We start from the raw sequence: 14657 nt of genomic DNA, 5'->3' as shown, positions 1-14657 counted from the left end.
TGTGTAAATAAGAATGTGTTTGGGTGTTTGCACATAAGAAGGCTTAACTGTCTGCTGAGAACCTCCTTAAGAGATTTATAAGTCTTAAACAAGAGCAGGGTTGTTTTCTGAAAGTCTTTTTTGGGTCATTCATTTACAGGTCATGTTACTCCATTCATGCTGGATTTACAGTCCGTTTAGCTACATTTAACCTTGTTTCAGCATCTGTTTCTCTGGAGCTAATTTAGCCAATCCATAATAAGCTGTATTATGACAGTGGGGTATAAAGTACCTCAGGGATGACGTGTTTTTGTAGGCCAACCCGGAAGTTAGCGGCGCACGGGTTCCCTCGATCGAAAGCCTATGCATTCTTCCCACAGACTTTTGGAAAATCGCAAAAAATAAGCTCTGTGTTTAACAAAGGGTTATGACGCTTACACGTTTTGTCTATCAAGATAATCTTTACAAGTTAACACAAGATTTATACATTTTGAAGCCTAAATAAAGTCGTCAGATATAAAAAGCTAACAGTAGGCTATAAACGGACTACAGCACACCATGGTCGTGGATCAACGTCACCACCACCAAGCTTCCTCAAACTTTATTTAGAAAACAACTTTATTTAAAAACATGCTCGCTGATTATGATCTGCGCTGTGTATGAATACTTATCCACTTTTTTATGAGAAATGCTGTCCAAATGTCCTGTTTGTCATGATGACGTCTAAAGTCCCCGCCAAAGGAAGTAGTCCCTTTTAGCAACTTGTTAGCAACCGCCGTTTTTAAGACACAATAAAGGTTTAAAAAAATCACAAACAGGTTATAACTGGTGTGTTTTATGTCATAGATCAAAACGTGAAAATATTTAGAGGCTTTGTTAACCACAGACCTTATTTCAGGCGATTTAGCAAAAAACCCATTGACTTTAGGGCGATGGAACCAGAAGTCCTAAAATGCTAACTCGCTTCCAGGTTTTGCCTACAAAAACACGTCATCTCTGAGGTACTCAATAGTAATGCACTATACAAACAATGGCATGAGAATGAATTGTTGAGCTTTCACTAATGTTCTACACTTTAACAGAAAGTAAAAATAACAACGAAATGTAATTTTTAACATAATTTTTGTTTTGCTTTGTTTTTTATCCATGCAGTGAGAAATGTTTTTGAGGTTGATCTTCAGTCAACAGCCACTGTGGAAGATTCTAATATTCTGCTACCTTTACTCTGTGGTCAGCCGGCATTCTGTAATTGGTATAAACACAGAGACAAAACACATGGAAAACACACACACACACACACACACACACACACACACTTGACATGCATCCTTACAACCTCAAACGGGTGACGTCGCCACTCAGGATTGGTAATTTGTCTGTTCCCTGGCTACCAGTTTTTCTGTAGCTGGCTAAAAGTGCTCTATTTGAGCGACGTAAACACAAATTAATAATAAAATTAAAAGAAATATCTGATCATCCTCCATAACGCGGTCGTTATTTACATCTCATATCGTCAGTAAGCCGTTGCGTTACCAAGGCAACGACTGACGCTTTTAACCGTTATCAGTCCCACAGTGGAAAATTAAATCGTAACCGTACCATCTGCCCCGGATCTGCACGGAATGGAACGGTTACGCAATGAGAACCGTTCGGCTCGACGGTGGAAAAGTGGCTATAGATAACATCAACATATGATAAATATTGACTACAGCAGGCGAACACAAGGAATTTTGTGTTTTGTGTTTGAGCAGGGAAATTCGATGGAATTTGAATGTGTGCCATGGAAAATTAAGACTCACTGGCAACAATCCAGTCAGACTAATCTGTCAGGACTGTGCTGAACAACAGTCTTGATGTAATGCATATTCTAACTAATATTCAATAATATTATTGATTTACCTGCATCTCATCCACAATTGGATGAGAACAAAACGTGAACTGAATTGAGCTGGATGATAACATTGCTGTTTTCTCTAGAGCTGCTTTATAATTGACGAATTTCGCAACATTGACACTGTTATTGAACTGAATTAAATCAACACTGAACTGACTCAAAGTGATTAACAAAATTATTGTCTTCTGTAGAGCTGCTTATAGCTGAACTGAACTCATTTCATAATTGATCAACTTTACAGTTTCATCTGAACTGAAACAACACTGAACTGACTTCAGCTGAATTATTACTCTATTGTCTTTTTTAGGCTAATTTACAGCAGAATCGAATTCTGTTTGCATCACTGATCATTATTTTCCTGTTTATCACTGTAAAGCTGCTTTGAAACAATTGTAGAAAGAGCTATAAATAAAAGCTACTTGACCTGACTAGAAGTTGACAACTTAAAGGTGCAATATGTAAGAATTTTGTAGTACAAAAACAAAAACCACTAGGCAAGTGTTATATATTTTGTTCACTTGAGTACTTACAATATCCCAAATGTTTCCAACTATTTGTAAATCTTGAGAAAATTGCAATTTAACCAAAGCTCCGGGACGTGTGAGGAGTCGCCTGTTAATTGCGTTATACCGGCGTTACCCTCAGTTTATTTTGTAATAACCATGGAAACACCAAAAACTTTAATATATTAAGTTTTAATAGACAAGGGAACAACTATTTTGATATATTTATAGACAGAAAACTAATTGTTAAAAATTATTGTTATATAGCTCAACACATTTAGTATTGTTAAAATCTAATTTTCTTGATTTTTTTGCGAGTACCATGCTTTACCATGCCTGAGAGAAAAACACTATTTGTGAAGTAGCTAACATAGCATAATCAGATGCAGCTTTATTTTTAGTAACAGTAATACAGCATTTTCTCCATCATAAAATACGTTTTAAAATTAATTCCATGCCATTTATTAACACAAGCCATCCAGCATTTAATATGATATTCTAAAATCGATCTAGCTTACTGCAGTGTGCAACAAGTGTCTCACAGCAGCCACCGAGCGAACGCACAGAGTAACATTATAACATCATTTTCAACACACTCAAATGTATCTAATATAATAAATAGAGCTGCGTTACCTCATACTCATGACCGGAAAAGTGGAAGCAGTGCCGGTAACTGTGGCATAATAAAAGTTCTGCTGCTCGCGGCGTGTGTTGCGCAATCGCTCCAGCGGCCTCGTTCAGCTCCCACAACACTCGGTCCTGCTCTGCTTCATACTACAGTAACATTAATAATCGCATCCAGAACATGATTTCTGCCCGAGCCCTATCCCGATTATTTTCCACCGGCTGTGAGGTGAAGACCACATGTCCCAAAATTTCACGCTCAAACCTGGCGTCATCAAGCCACGCCTTTGTTTTGAATAGGCCTCTAGCGAACAGAAAATGTTACATATTGCACCTTTAATTTACTATTAATTAACTGTCAAACATATATGAAAAGCAACCAACATTTTACATTAGATCAGACTGCAATTAGAAATATAATGAAAATGTTGTTTAAATGAATGTTATGTGTGTTTCTGGCAGCCAGTGAATGTGATGGTGGGCATGATGTGTTTGCCACAGTCAAAGAGAACAGCCTGATGGGAACATTTATTGCCAACCTCAGTTTCACTACACACCCATCAGCTAATCACATGCACTTGAAGCTTTCTGGAAAAGATGCTGGTTGGTTTTATCTGGAGGGAAGAACCGTTAGAGTGAACTCAACGTCAACTAGGATTATTGACCGTGAGGTAACAATAAAAAGATATATAAATGCATGCAATTACACTATCATCTTGTCTTGTTTAAATAATAATATCATCTGACTATGATGATATTACAGATACACGGCTCCATTTTAACAGCAACTGTAAGGTGTTACAAACATAAAACCCTACAAGTAAGTTTAATTATCTGTGGCATACAGCAGTATGCTCTTAGAAATTTAGATTTAGCTATATAATTTATACATGTCAAATAAAAGTCAAATGTTGTTGTCAGGCTGAACACAGGATCATGGTGGAGGTTCTGAACGAGAATGACAACAAACCCGAGTTCCTACAAAGCTCCATACAACCACTGCATCTCAGTGAGGTAAAAAAACACAAAAAAGTAACAAAACAACAAATGTTTTCTTTCATGTGTTGACGTAAACTACCGCTCAAAAGTTTGGGGTAAGATTTTTTTATTATTATTATTCAGCAGGGATGCATTTAATTGATCAAAAGTGACAGTAAAGAATTTATAATGTCACAAAAGTTCTTTTGAACTTTATATTCATCAAAGAATCCTGGAAAAAAGTATCAGTTTCTACGATATTATTACACAGTACAACTGTTTTCAACATTGATAATAATAATGTCAAAACAGCATATTAGAATGATTTCTGATGAATCATGTGACACTGAAGACTTGACCCTAGTTATATTCATTTTTTGTGTATGCGCACAGTCAAATGCACAGCCTTGCGAAGTATACTTCGTTTGACTCGTACGCATACACAGGCGTTCGACGCATGCGCAGATTTGAGCAATGTCTCACTATGCGTCACAACCCATCTTTATATTATTTCATGCTAGAGTTGTGCAAATGAGGGTATTTTCTAACCTCTTCGCACAATTTCTCATCTATGTAGGCCTCCATCGCCGCTGTCCCTTGCATGCATTCCGGTCTGTTCCGTTCATGCAGTTTTCTTTGGGCTTAATGATGTTGAAAAATTCAGCTTTACATCACATAAGTAAATTACATTTGAAAATATATTCAAATAGAAAACAATTATTTTAAATTGCAATAATATTTCAGTTTATTACTGTTTTTACTGTATTTTTGATCAAATAAATGCAGCCTTGGTGAACATAAGAGACTTCTTTCTTTATATCGACCCCAAAATTTTGTCTATATATTTTGCGGATATATTTTACTCCATTCCTGGATCTTCTTGTTTGATGTGTTTGTTCAGTTGACAGCGGTGAACTCTGTAGCGTTTACAGTCCAGGCCACAGATGCTGATGGAGACGCACTCACATACATCATTGATGAAAAATCAGTAGGTGAACCAAACATCTCTTCAGATCTACAAACCCACAGTAGAAACCTTCTGCTAGTCCTACTTTATTCTCATCTGACTTAAAGTTTTGTTGGTGATAAATAAAATTGTCTACTTGATAATCATCTGTGGACATTTGATTATATATTTCCAGCCTGATGCCAGGTATTTTCGAGTGGACTTGCATAACAGTGGCAAAGTGATTCTCAACAAGTCATTGGACTACGAGATCAAAACTCAGCTCCGACTGACTATTTATGCAGTGGTAAAGCACATACAGAAAATACTTGTTTGGTAATGATAAAAAAAAACAAAAAAACAAACAAACAGAACTGTTATTTACTCAAATGTTGATGTGGCTTTAGGAAACTAACACAAATGAGCACTACAACACAACAGCAACAGTAATCATCAATGTGACAGATGGGGACGACCAATACCCACAATTCCAGCCTTGCACTCTTCTCTCAGCCAATCACAGCAACCGCATATGTGCCAACCCACTGTACACCGCCAACATCACAGAGAACGAGCAGGTAATCCCTGTGAATATATAAAATAAACGAAATGACTACTTAATTGAAATCAATGAAATTATTAAATAATTATTAAAAAAAAGAAAGAAAATGTGAATATTAAATATTTATTTGGTTACACTCACACCATGTACTTGGATCGGTGCCAGCTACACACTTGAATTAGTCCTAGACATTAAATTAAATGAGAAATTAAATGTTTTGACAATCATGAGGCATAATAATTTGACGCCTTTTAGCTATAATACAACAAATCTCAATGTCTGAACTTGTAACCTACTCTACAGTTCAGAAGATTAAGGTTGGTACAATTTTTTTTTTTTTTTTTTTTTTTTAAAGTTTCTTATGCTCACCAAGGATGCATTAATTGGATCACAAACAGTTAAAAAAAGCAATATTGTAGAATATTATAATTTAAAATAATGTATTGTAATATATTTTCAAATGTTATGTATTCCTTGTGATGCAAAGCTGAATTTTCAGCATCATTACTCCAGTTTTCAGTGTCACATGATCCTTCAGAAATCATTCTAATATGCTGATTTGGTACTCAAGCAACATTTCTTATTATGTTGAAACCAAAATCTTTTTGTGGAAAACCTGATACATTTTTTCAGGATTCTCTGATGAATAGAAAGTTCAAAAGAACAACAACTATGTAAAAGTCTTTACTTTCACTTTTGATCAGTTTAATTCCTCCTTGCTGAATAAAAGCATTAATTTCTTTAAAAAAAAAAAAAAAAAATGTAAAAAAGAATACTGACCCCAAAGTGTACATGTATATGATTCATTGTTATCATCTGATTAATTGTCACTCAGGACATTGTCTTGGATTTCTTTCCCGGTCCAATTCAAGCTTTGGATGGCGATGGGGGTCTCAGAACGCCAGTAAAGTACTCCATCTTATCAGGTTGTTATCCTCTGCTATTGAACCTAATCTAAACTCCTGAGATTTTTTTTAATTATTATATATATATGTGTGTGTGCTTTAATACAGGGGCAGATAATGGCAGATTTGTCATTGACAGTAGTTCTGGAGAAGTGAGGTTAACCAGACGTGTTGGGAACAGACTGCTGATCCCGACACTGAGACTGCGTGTTATGGTGCGTTTGAGAGTGAAGAACAAAAATTTTAAAAAGTAAAATTATTATTATTTTTTATATATATATATATATATATATATATATGTGGGCCATTCTACAAAGTTGGTGCAAACTGCTGTTTCACAGCCAAAAAACATATTTAAGAAGCATTTAAGTATTCAAATTTTAGATGTTTACTAAGATCCTTCTATTATCTATTGAATCCCATTATCTAAAATATCAGTAAGCTTAATATATATAAAATCATAATTTATTAGGTACTTTCAAATGGGAGGTGGGTGGATGTCCTGAACCCTAACCCCTAATTTTCAACTTGTGAAAATGATATTGAAATAATTTTTGCATTTTTTTCTATTGTTGTTTTTAAAAATTTATATACACTTTTTTTTTTAAATAAGTGAAAAAATATTTATTTTATATTTTATTTTTAAATCATGAAACTTTATGTAAAAAAAACGTGTCCCGCATTTTCATGTCACTACCGAAACAGTGTATGTTTTAGTCCATTGGCTGAGACTGATTTTAACTACACCCCTACATTTTTGATCAGGAAATATTTCTCTGTCCCTCCCTCTTATAGCCTCTCTTTCATAGTAGATAGGTTCCATCATTTTTAGTTAAATGTGTGTAACTTTAAGGAACGTCACTACCAAACACCTTTTTTCTGCAATTAAGCAAACTTTTTTGGGTGTTATTCCATAAAATTTAGTTTTTATATATGTACAACTGTTCAGAACTGTGCTATGTAACCATGTGCTGATTATCATCTTTGAGCTAGGCTCAAAAGTATCTAAAATTGTCACTACCGAAACAGTCACAACTGAAACGACATCATTGTTTTTTGTGGGTTATTCGATAACATTTAGTTTTTGTGTTTGTACAACTGTACAGAACTGTGCAAGCTAACCATATGCTGATTATCATCTTTGAGCTTGGCTCAAAAGTATTTAAAATTGCCACAACCGAAACTTCACCACATGTTTCGGTCGTGACTGTTTCGGTAGTGACATCATTGTTTTGGTAGTGACAAAAGGGAACACATAATCGTTTATTTGGGGAAATAAACAAAATTTTTAGTACAGACATGCAAATCAATAGAATTTTAGTATGTTTTATTATGCAAATCATTAGTGTTTTAGTATGTGAGTTAAAATTCTGTAATGTGATGTGGTAGCTAGCATGTGCAGTCACGACCGAAATATGGGATGTTTTGTCAGAAATAAAGTATATGGAATTATCAACTAAGATGTTTCTTATAATGTTTGGTTCAATGCATATTCAAACTAATGAATCCTTAACTTTGAAATCAGTATGATAAAATTTATTCCTTTTATAAAGAAAGATTGGATTCAAAATACAACAAATCTCATAAATAACATTTGAAATATTGTTAAAATTGTAATTGTTATAAACAAAATCTTAATAGGTCAATGTAACCTTGCTTATCAAATTATTTATCATTGAGTTTCGGTAGTGACAAATTTGGGGAGAGGAAAAATATTCCAAAACTTTCTGAAAACACAATATGAGAATTAACTATACACTTACTAGAAATGTGTATTATTAATAATATAATATTAATGTTATATTATTACGATTTGCATACATACAGCATTTGTGGAAAAAGATGTTTCCAGCTCTGACTTTGAACCAATTCTTTGCATATATAATTATTTCTTTTTTAATATATATATATATATATATATATATTTTTTTTTTTTTTTAAGAAGTATGGTTTTCTTTATCACATTTTGAAAGCATTGTTATGTTTCTGCTCAGGCAGCTCAGACGGATGACCCTCTGAAGTATGCAGTAGCCACGGTTCTGGTGAGGGTTCTTGCAGAAAACAGGTTTCCGCCCCAGTTCAACCGTTCAGCGTACCGTGGCTTTGTTAGTGATAGCACAAGTCCTGCCTCGCTTGTTGTGACGTATGGCAACAAATTACTTATCCTGGAGGCCACTGATCAAGACTTCACCGACGTACGTGACTCAACAAGATCACAACACTACAAGACCACATACAATTCTTACAACCACACAGCAGTAACATCCCAGTGTCAACATTCAATTTCAACATCACAAAGGCCCTGGTTTGACATTCATTGCATGAAATATGGATTTATGTTCCTGTTTAAGACTAAGAAACTGAGTTTGTTTTATGTTTTTGGGTTAAAGGGTTTCAATCCCAGACTGCAGTATTCTCTAAACTCTCAACACAACAGCTCTCGGCTCTTTTACATTACACAAGAGGGACTGCTCATTGCCAAAACCAACCAACTACACCCCAGCCAAAAATACTTCCTAGAGGTATGGCACATAGACTATATTCATATGCAAAATCTGAACAATATTCTACTACTACTTATTCTAGAAAATGACAATTGACAACTGTGTTGCAGGTTTTAGCCACTGACCTTGAATCAGGAGACATTGTTAAAGCTGCATTGCATGTGGAAGTTCTTCAGAAAGGCCAGCCAGGTAGAAAATCTTCAAGAATTATTATCCTAAAGGCACAATATGTAAGATTTTGGATTAAAATATCCAAAAACCACTAGAACAATGTTATATATTTTATTGACTTGTGTACTTACATTATCCCAAATGTTTCCAAGAATGTTTAAATCCAGAGAAATAAGCAATCTTAACCAGGTCGCGGACCGTGTCCGCGCGTCGCCTATCAATGACATCATACCCGCGTTACCCTCGGTTTCTGGTTTTATTTTTAGAAACCATGGAAACACCAAAGACGCTTTAATATATTATGTGTTTTATTAGACAGGTGAGCAACTGTTTGCATACATTCATCGACAGAAAACTAATCATGTTATACAGCTCAACACAGTAAGTCTTATTGTTTAAATCTCGTTTTCTTGATTTACAGCGAATACCATGTTTTACCATGCCTAATATCGATCTAGTTTACTGCAGTGTGCATTAAGTGTCTCATAGCAGCCGCTGAGTGAACGCAGAGTAGCACTATAACAACTTTCAGCACACAAATGTATCTAATATGATAAAACAGCGCTGCTTTACCCCACATACACTTGACCGGAAGAAGCGGAAGCGGCGACTGCGGCATAATAAAAGTTCCGCTGCTCTCGAGCCATGTGTCGCGATCGTCTCTCATTATCAATCTCTCCAGCGGCCATGTTTATGCTCCAAAAGCACTCGGCCCTGCTCAGCTTCATACTAAAGTAACGTTAATAATCTCATCCATGAACATGATTTCTGCCAGAGTCCCATCCCGATTCTTTTCCACCGGCTGTAGACGTAAAGACAACACCTCCCATGATTCAGCGAAATCCAGGCGTCATCAAGCTATGCCTATGTTTTGAATGAGCGACCTCTAGTGGTGAAAATTTATATATTGTGCCTTTAATGGGAATATATTGCCATACTGTACATAAAATGCAAGCAAACTAGAAGTGAGTGATGTTTGTCTGTGCAAAACTTATAATAATGTAAAATAATAAATAATAAACAATAAATGTATTATATAAGTTCCACAGGGTCCTTTGGGGGCAGGGCATCTGTATAGCAGTGAGACAGTGGCCAGGGCAGAGGGCGTGGCAGGGGTGTGTCTGATCCTGCTGGCCATTGCCTTATTTACACTGATGCGCTGTATACGGATGAGCAGAGAGAAGCGGGATCATGCCATCCGGAACAATGTGGCTGACAGTACACACCCTAATGTGGTAAGAAAAAATCTATTTGTGCAACTTGCACAACATGGACAAAGGACATGTTAAACTTTGCATATGTGTGGAAAATGTCCATTTGTTCCAAACGTATTTGTTCCAAACGTCCCAGACACCTATGAATAAGTTTATACTCTACTAAGCCCATTTCAATGTCTGTTCGAGTCGACCGACGTCTCGGCCTGTTTGAGCACTATCACCTGGTAATAAGATCTTTAGTGCTCCACTAAACATTATCACTTGAGTATAGAAGTAAGATTCTCTAGTGTCTAGTCTGCAGTGCTGCTCAATAACCAGAGACTCCAGTTGTTGTCCTTAATTGTTTTTAATCAAATCATGACTGGGAGAGTTCTGATCAATCTCTCCCTATTCAAAAGAATACAGCAGGTTATATAGGATTTCGGGTACATCTCACAGTCAGTATAACATGATCTATTACTCATAATCATCAGTCTTAATATGATTGGTTCAGATTTAAGAAAAACAACATAGTTCCTCTGGCATGCTTACTGGCGGAGTAAATTTAGATTAGAACAACTGAATCACAGAATCATCATCGGGTTAATAGTTTTTACCATTTTTATAGACTTTTTTTTATCTCTAGAAGGATGCTGTCTAGCTAGCACAGCAAAATGTTTCCACTTGTTACAACACACAGTCCTAGTGACTATTTCTCTATTTCAAAGTTAGCTTGTTAGGCCTGTAGGAGAAAATAAATGTTAGTTCATAATTAATTAGTTCAAAAATTCCATCACAATACCCAATATATAAGAAACAGAACAGTGCACTACATCAACTTTCAACTTCTTACGTTACCATTCAAAAATCTGGGGTCAGTACAATTTTTTAATGCTTTTGAAAGAAAAAACAAACTATAGGAAAATATTGCAAAATATTATTACTATATTAAAGGACTGCTTTCTAGTTTAACACAATGTGTAATTTATTCCTTTGATGAAAAGCTGAATTTTCAGCATCATTACTCCAGTCTTCAGTGTCACATGACATGATCCTGCAGAAATCATTTTAATATGCTGATTTGATGCTCAAGAAACATTTCTTATTATTATCAATGTTAAAAACAGGGCAGCTTAATATACACACATATACACATATGTATATATACATATAAACACAATAGATTTTTCTCAGGATTTCTTAATATAAAGTGTAAAAAAAACAGCATTTATTTGAAAAAGAAATATTCTGTAACATTGTCTTCACTCTTGATAACCCCACACTTTTGAATGGCATACCTTGAATTTTTAAAGATTATTTTCGTACATTTATAAACAAGTCTTAAAATTAATCTTTTTGCATTTCCTAATATTCCATGTCTAGAGTCTGAGATGGTTCCAGATGGTGAGTTAACGTCACTCTATTTCCCCTTAGTGAACCTCATTATACAATATTTTTCATTTCATAAAGAGATGAACAAACTGGAAATACAATGGTTTCTTAAAGGTGGAATGTGTAAAATTTGGGAGGATCTATTGACAGAAATGCAATATAATATACATAACTATGTTTTCAGTGGTGTATAAAGACCTTACATAATGAACTGTTATGTTTTTATTATCTTAGAATGAGCCATTTCTATGTACATACACCGCGGGTCCCCTTACATGTTAAGCCGCCATTTTGCGCTGGCATGTTTCTACAGTAGCCCTAAATGCATTTCGTCACTATGTTGTTCTTCTTCTAAATCGTTCGTGTTTTTAGAGGCAGACTGCATTGTCACTATGTTAAATATGCAAGAAGAAGAAGTAGTAGTAGTAGTAGTCATCTGGTTTATTAGCAGCAGAGACCGTTCTTTGTTAGAAGTAAGAAGAAACCTCATTGCTTGACTGGCTACTCTCTGCTGTCTCAGACGACGACATCTGTCTTGTATCAGCCAGACGGCCACCGTAGCTTCTCTACGTGCTTCGAAAGGGAGGGGTGAGCGCCGTTGGTTGCAGTTCGCAACCTCACCGCTAGATGCCGCTAAAATTTACACACTGCACCTTTAAAGGGTAGATTGACAAGTCATCTCAGACATGGCGTTTTGTTACTAAACTGGGGTGATCTATCAAAGCAGTTCTATAAGTCACAGAGTTATAGTCAGCAGATGCAGTTTCCCACTTCCCAGACCTTTTCACTTTGAAAGTGCACTAAGTATATTGTATAAGTATTTTTTCCCTTAATTCTGTATGAGTGGAATAAAAGTATTAATTTCTAGCATAGATTTTAAACATTTTTAATTGAAATAAGGACAATATTACTCATTGCACCTTCAAATTTCCCATAGTAACTCTTGTGCATTTGTGCTTATAAACAATAGAAATGTGTTTTCAGAGAAGCCATTTAAATACAGCTGACAGAGTTTTTCTGCATCAGGTGAACCACAGCCGACCGATGCCCCTAGTGGAGGAAACGTTCTCATATCACAACGAGGCGTTCAGCGAGTACGACTACTCAACCTCACCTTTCTACGGCAAACAGGGCGTCTACACCAAAAAAGAGGAATCACCACCATCATCATCTGAGAACTTACCATCAGTTACCTTTAACAAATCCTTAAGGGAACCAAGACGCAATTATCTGGCACTGCGGCCCAACGGGAGGCCCGTGAATAGGTTTAATAAAACGGTGACCTTTCGTGACTACGTTGTGGTTCGGGAATGTGATGAAGAGGGTGAAGGATATATGGAGACTACGTTCACAACAGAGGCGGAAGTATGTACTGACTTAGATGAAATGAACATGGATTGTGAATCAGTAGACAACAACTATATCACAGAAGAATTTACAAGAACCATTTCATATTGTGAAGACATAAATGAGTCAGAAATGCTCAATACACACCTAAAAAGAATCAACCGAGACTACGAAATACCTAATACTGACCATACAGAGGTAAAAACTGACTTAGAAGATATAATTCATGCAAATCCATTGGAATTAAGGCACAAAAAATAGCTGGGAAGCACAGATTCAAGTCTGACCTGGACAGAATACAAACAGACTTAACTGAAAGTCAAGAAAGAGATCCTACACAAGCAGAATTCTCCATTTTTAAAGAAGAGCCATATATCATTAATCCTAAAGTCTTGGTTTCAGAGGCCAACAAACCCATCAAATATTCAGAAAACTTTAAATCAGATGGAATCAGAAAATCTGGTGATCTTGGTTTGGATCCTCAGGCTTCAGCAGTTGAAAGTTCTGTACAAAAGTTTCAGGATGCAAGTAACCAGGACACTGCTACACCAAAAATCTTAAACACTCTAAGCACATTACCGCTTGATTCAAGTCAATACAATGGATCAGAACAATGTCTGGCAGCAGAGACAAACAGCATTGCAAGCTTAAATATGTATTATGTCAACGAGGACATTGCAACAAATTTAGATGACAGTAGCCTAGAAGAGGAGTCTGTATCTAATCTAGACACAAGTGGTCAACATCTGAACTATGTTCATGATCCTCATGACATGCAGATAGAATGTTTCAATGAACAACTCGACAATGATGAAAGTAATGATGGGAGATGAAGATTGATGAAAGATAAAATGCTCTGCAACTCTTGTTTGAAATTACAATATTGAGCTTGAGCACCAAATGAGCCTTCGTAAAATGGGAAAAGAAGCATCTGCAGGGCAATGAACAGATGGTTCAATAATACAAGTATGCTTAGAGTTCGGGGTTTCAAACTAACCTCTAACCTCATGTATTAAATTAAGATTTGCATGTAAATTGTCCTGCACCGGTGGTTCTCAGACATCCTGTGCCCTTCCTACAATATGTACAACATTGCATATAGACATGCTTCCTTTGTATTGAAATTGCACTTTACACTGCAATGTACCAATTCAAATAAAATCTAATGGTGACAAACAATAAGATTATCTGTGATGTAGATAGTTCATCAGCTCAGGGTTGCCAACTTTTAAACTTTTCAATATCAATTCATTTGAATGCAGTTTGCCTTGTTTTTTAAGTAATATTCTTTACTTTTCTACTCTTCTTGGGTTAAATTCATTATTTTCTTGCATTCACTAGCTAATATTCACTTGCGTGTGCTTAAAAACATTAGAATCATTTAAAAAAACATTAGACTAGTAGATGCATGTATATTTATTAAAGAGCCATACAGGCACCTAGATGGCATTACAAATGAAAATTATTATTTTTCCGGTCACAAAATGACCCTGGGCAATTTTCATGCAAAGGTCATCTTTACCATGAAAAAAAAAAAAAAAGGTTTTTACCAAAAGAACAAAACCGTTTCTAAGTTGTTCATTTAGGTCTGTAATATACAGTATTAATGTGTTCTAACAGAAATTTTAAGAAAATTGCCTTGTTTATCCACCACAT

At 35.6% G+C, this 14657-nt stretch overlaps 1 protein-coding gene across 1 annotated transcript; it reads left to right on the top strand.

Annotated features, from left to right (window-relative positions):
* Positions 1 to 3440: 3440 nt before the first annotated feature.
* Positions 3441 to 13889, top strand: LOC127499558 (cadherin-related family member 5). The gene is made up of 14 exons (XM_051869951.1): positions 3441 to 3671; positions 3764 to 3820; positions 3922 to 4014; positions 4880 to 4966; positions 5121 to 5231; positions 5332 to 5502; positions 6322 to 6412; positions 6500 to 6606; positions 8386 to 8586; positions 8782 to 8913; positions 9006 to 9084; positions 10108 to 10301; positions 11646 to 11666; positions 12681 to 13889. Exons 1-14 carry the CDS (start codon positions 3441 to 3443, stop codon positions 13260 to 13262), a joined length of 2157 nt encoding a protein of 718 aa, XP_051725911.1. The 3' UTR covers positions 13263 to 13889.
* Positions 13890 to 14657: the final 768 nt, after the last annotated feature.

The sequence above is a fragment of the Ctenopharyngodon idella genome, chromosome 18, assembly GCF_019924925.1.
Source record: "Ctenopharyngodon idella isolate HZGC_01 chromosome 18, HZGC01, whole genome shotgun sequence".
NCBI classification, from domain to species: Eukaryota; Metazoa; Chordata; class Actinopteri; order Cypriniformes; family Xenocyprididae; genus Ctenopharyngodon; species Ctenopharyngodon idella.
Note: the sequence above shows the minus strand (reverse complement) of the source record. Positions and strands in the feature narration are given on the sequence as shown.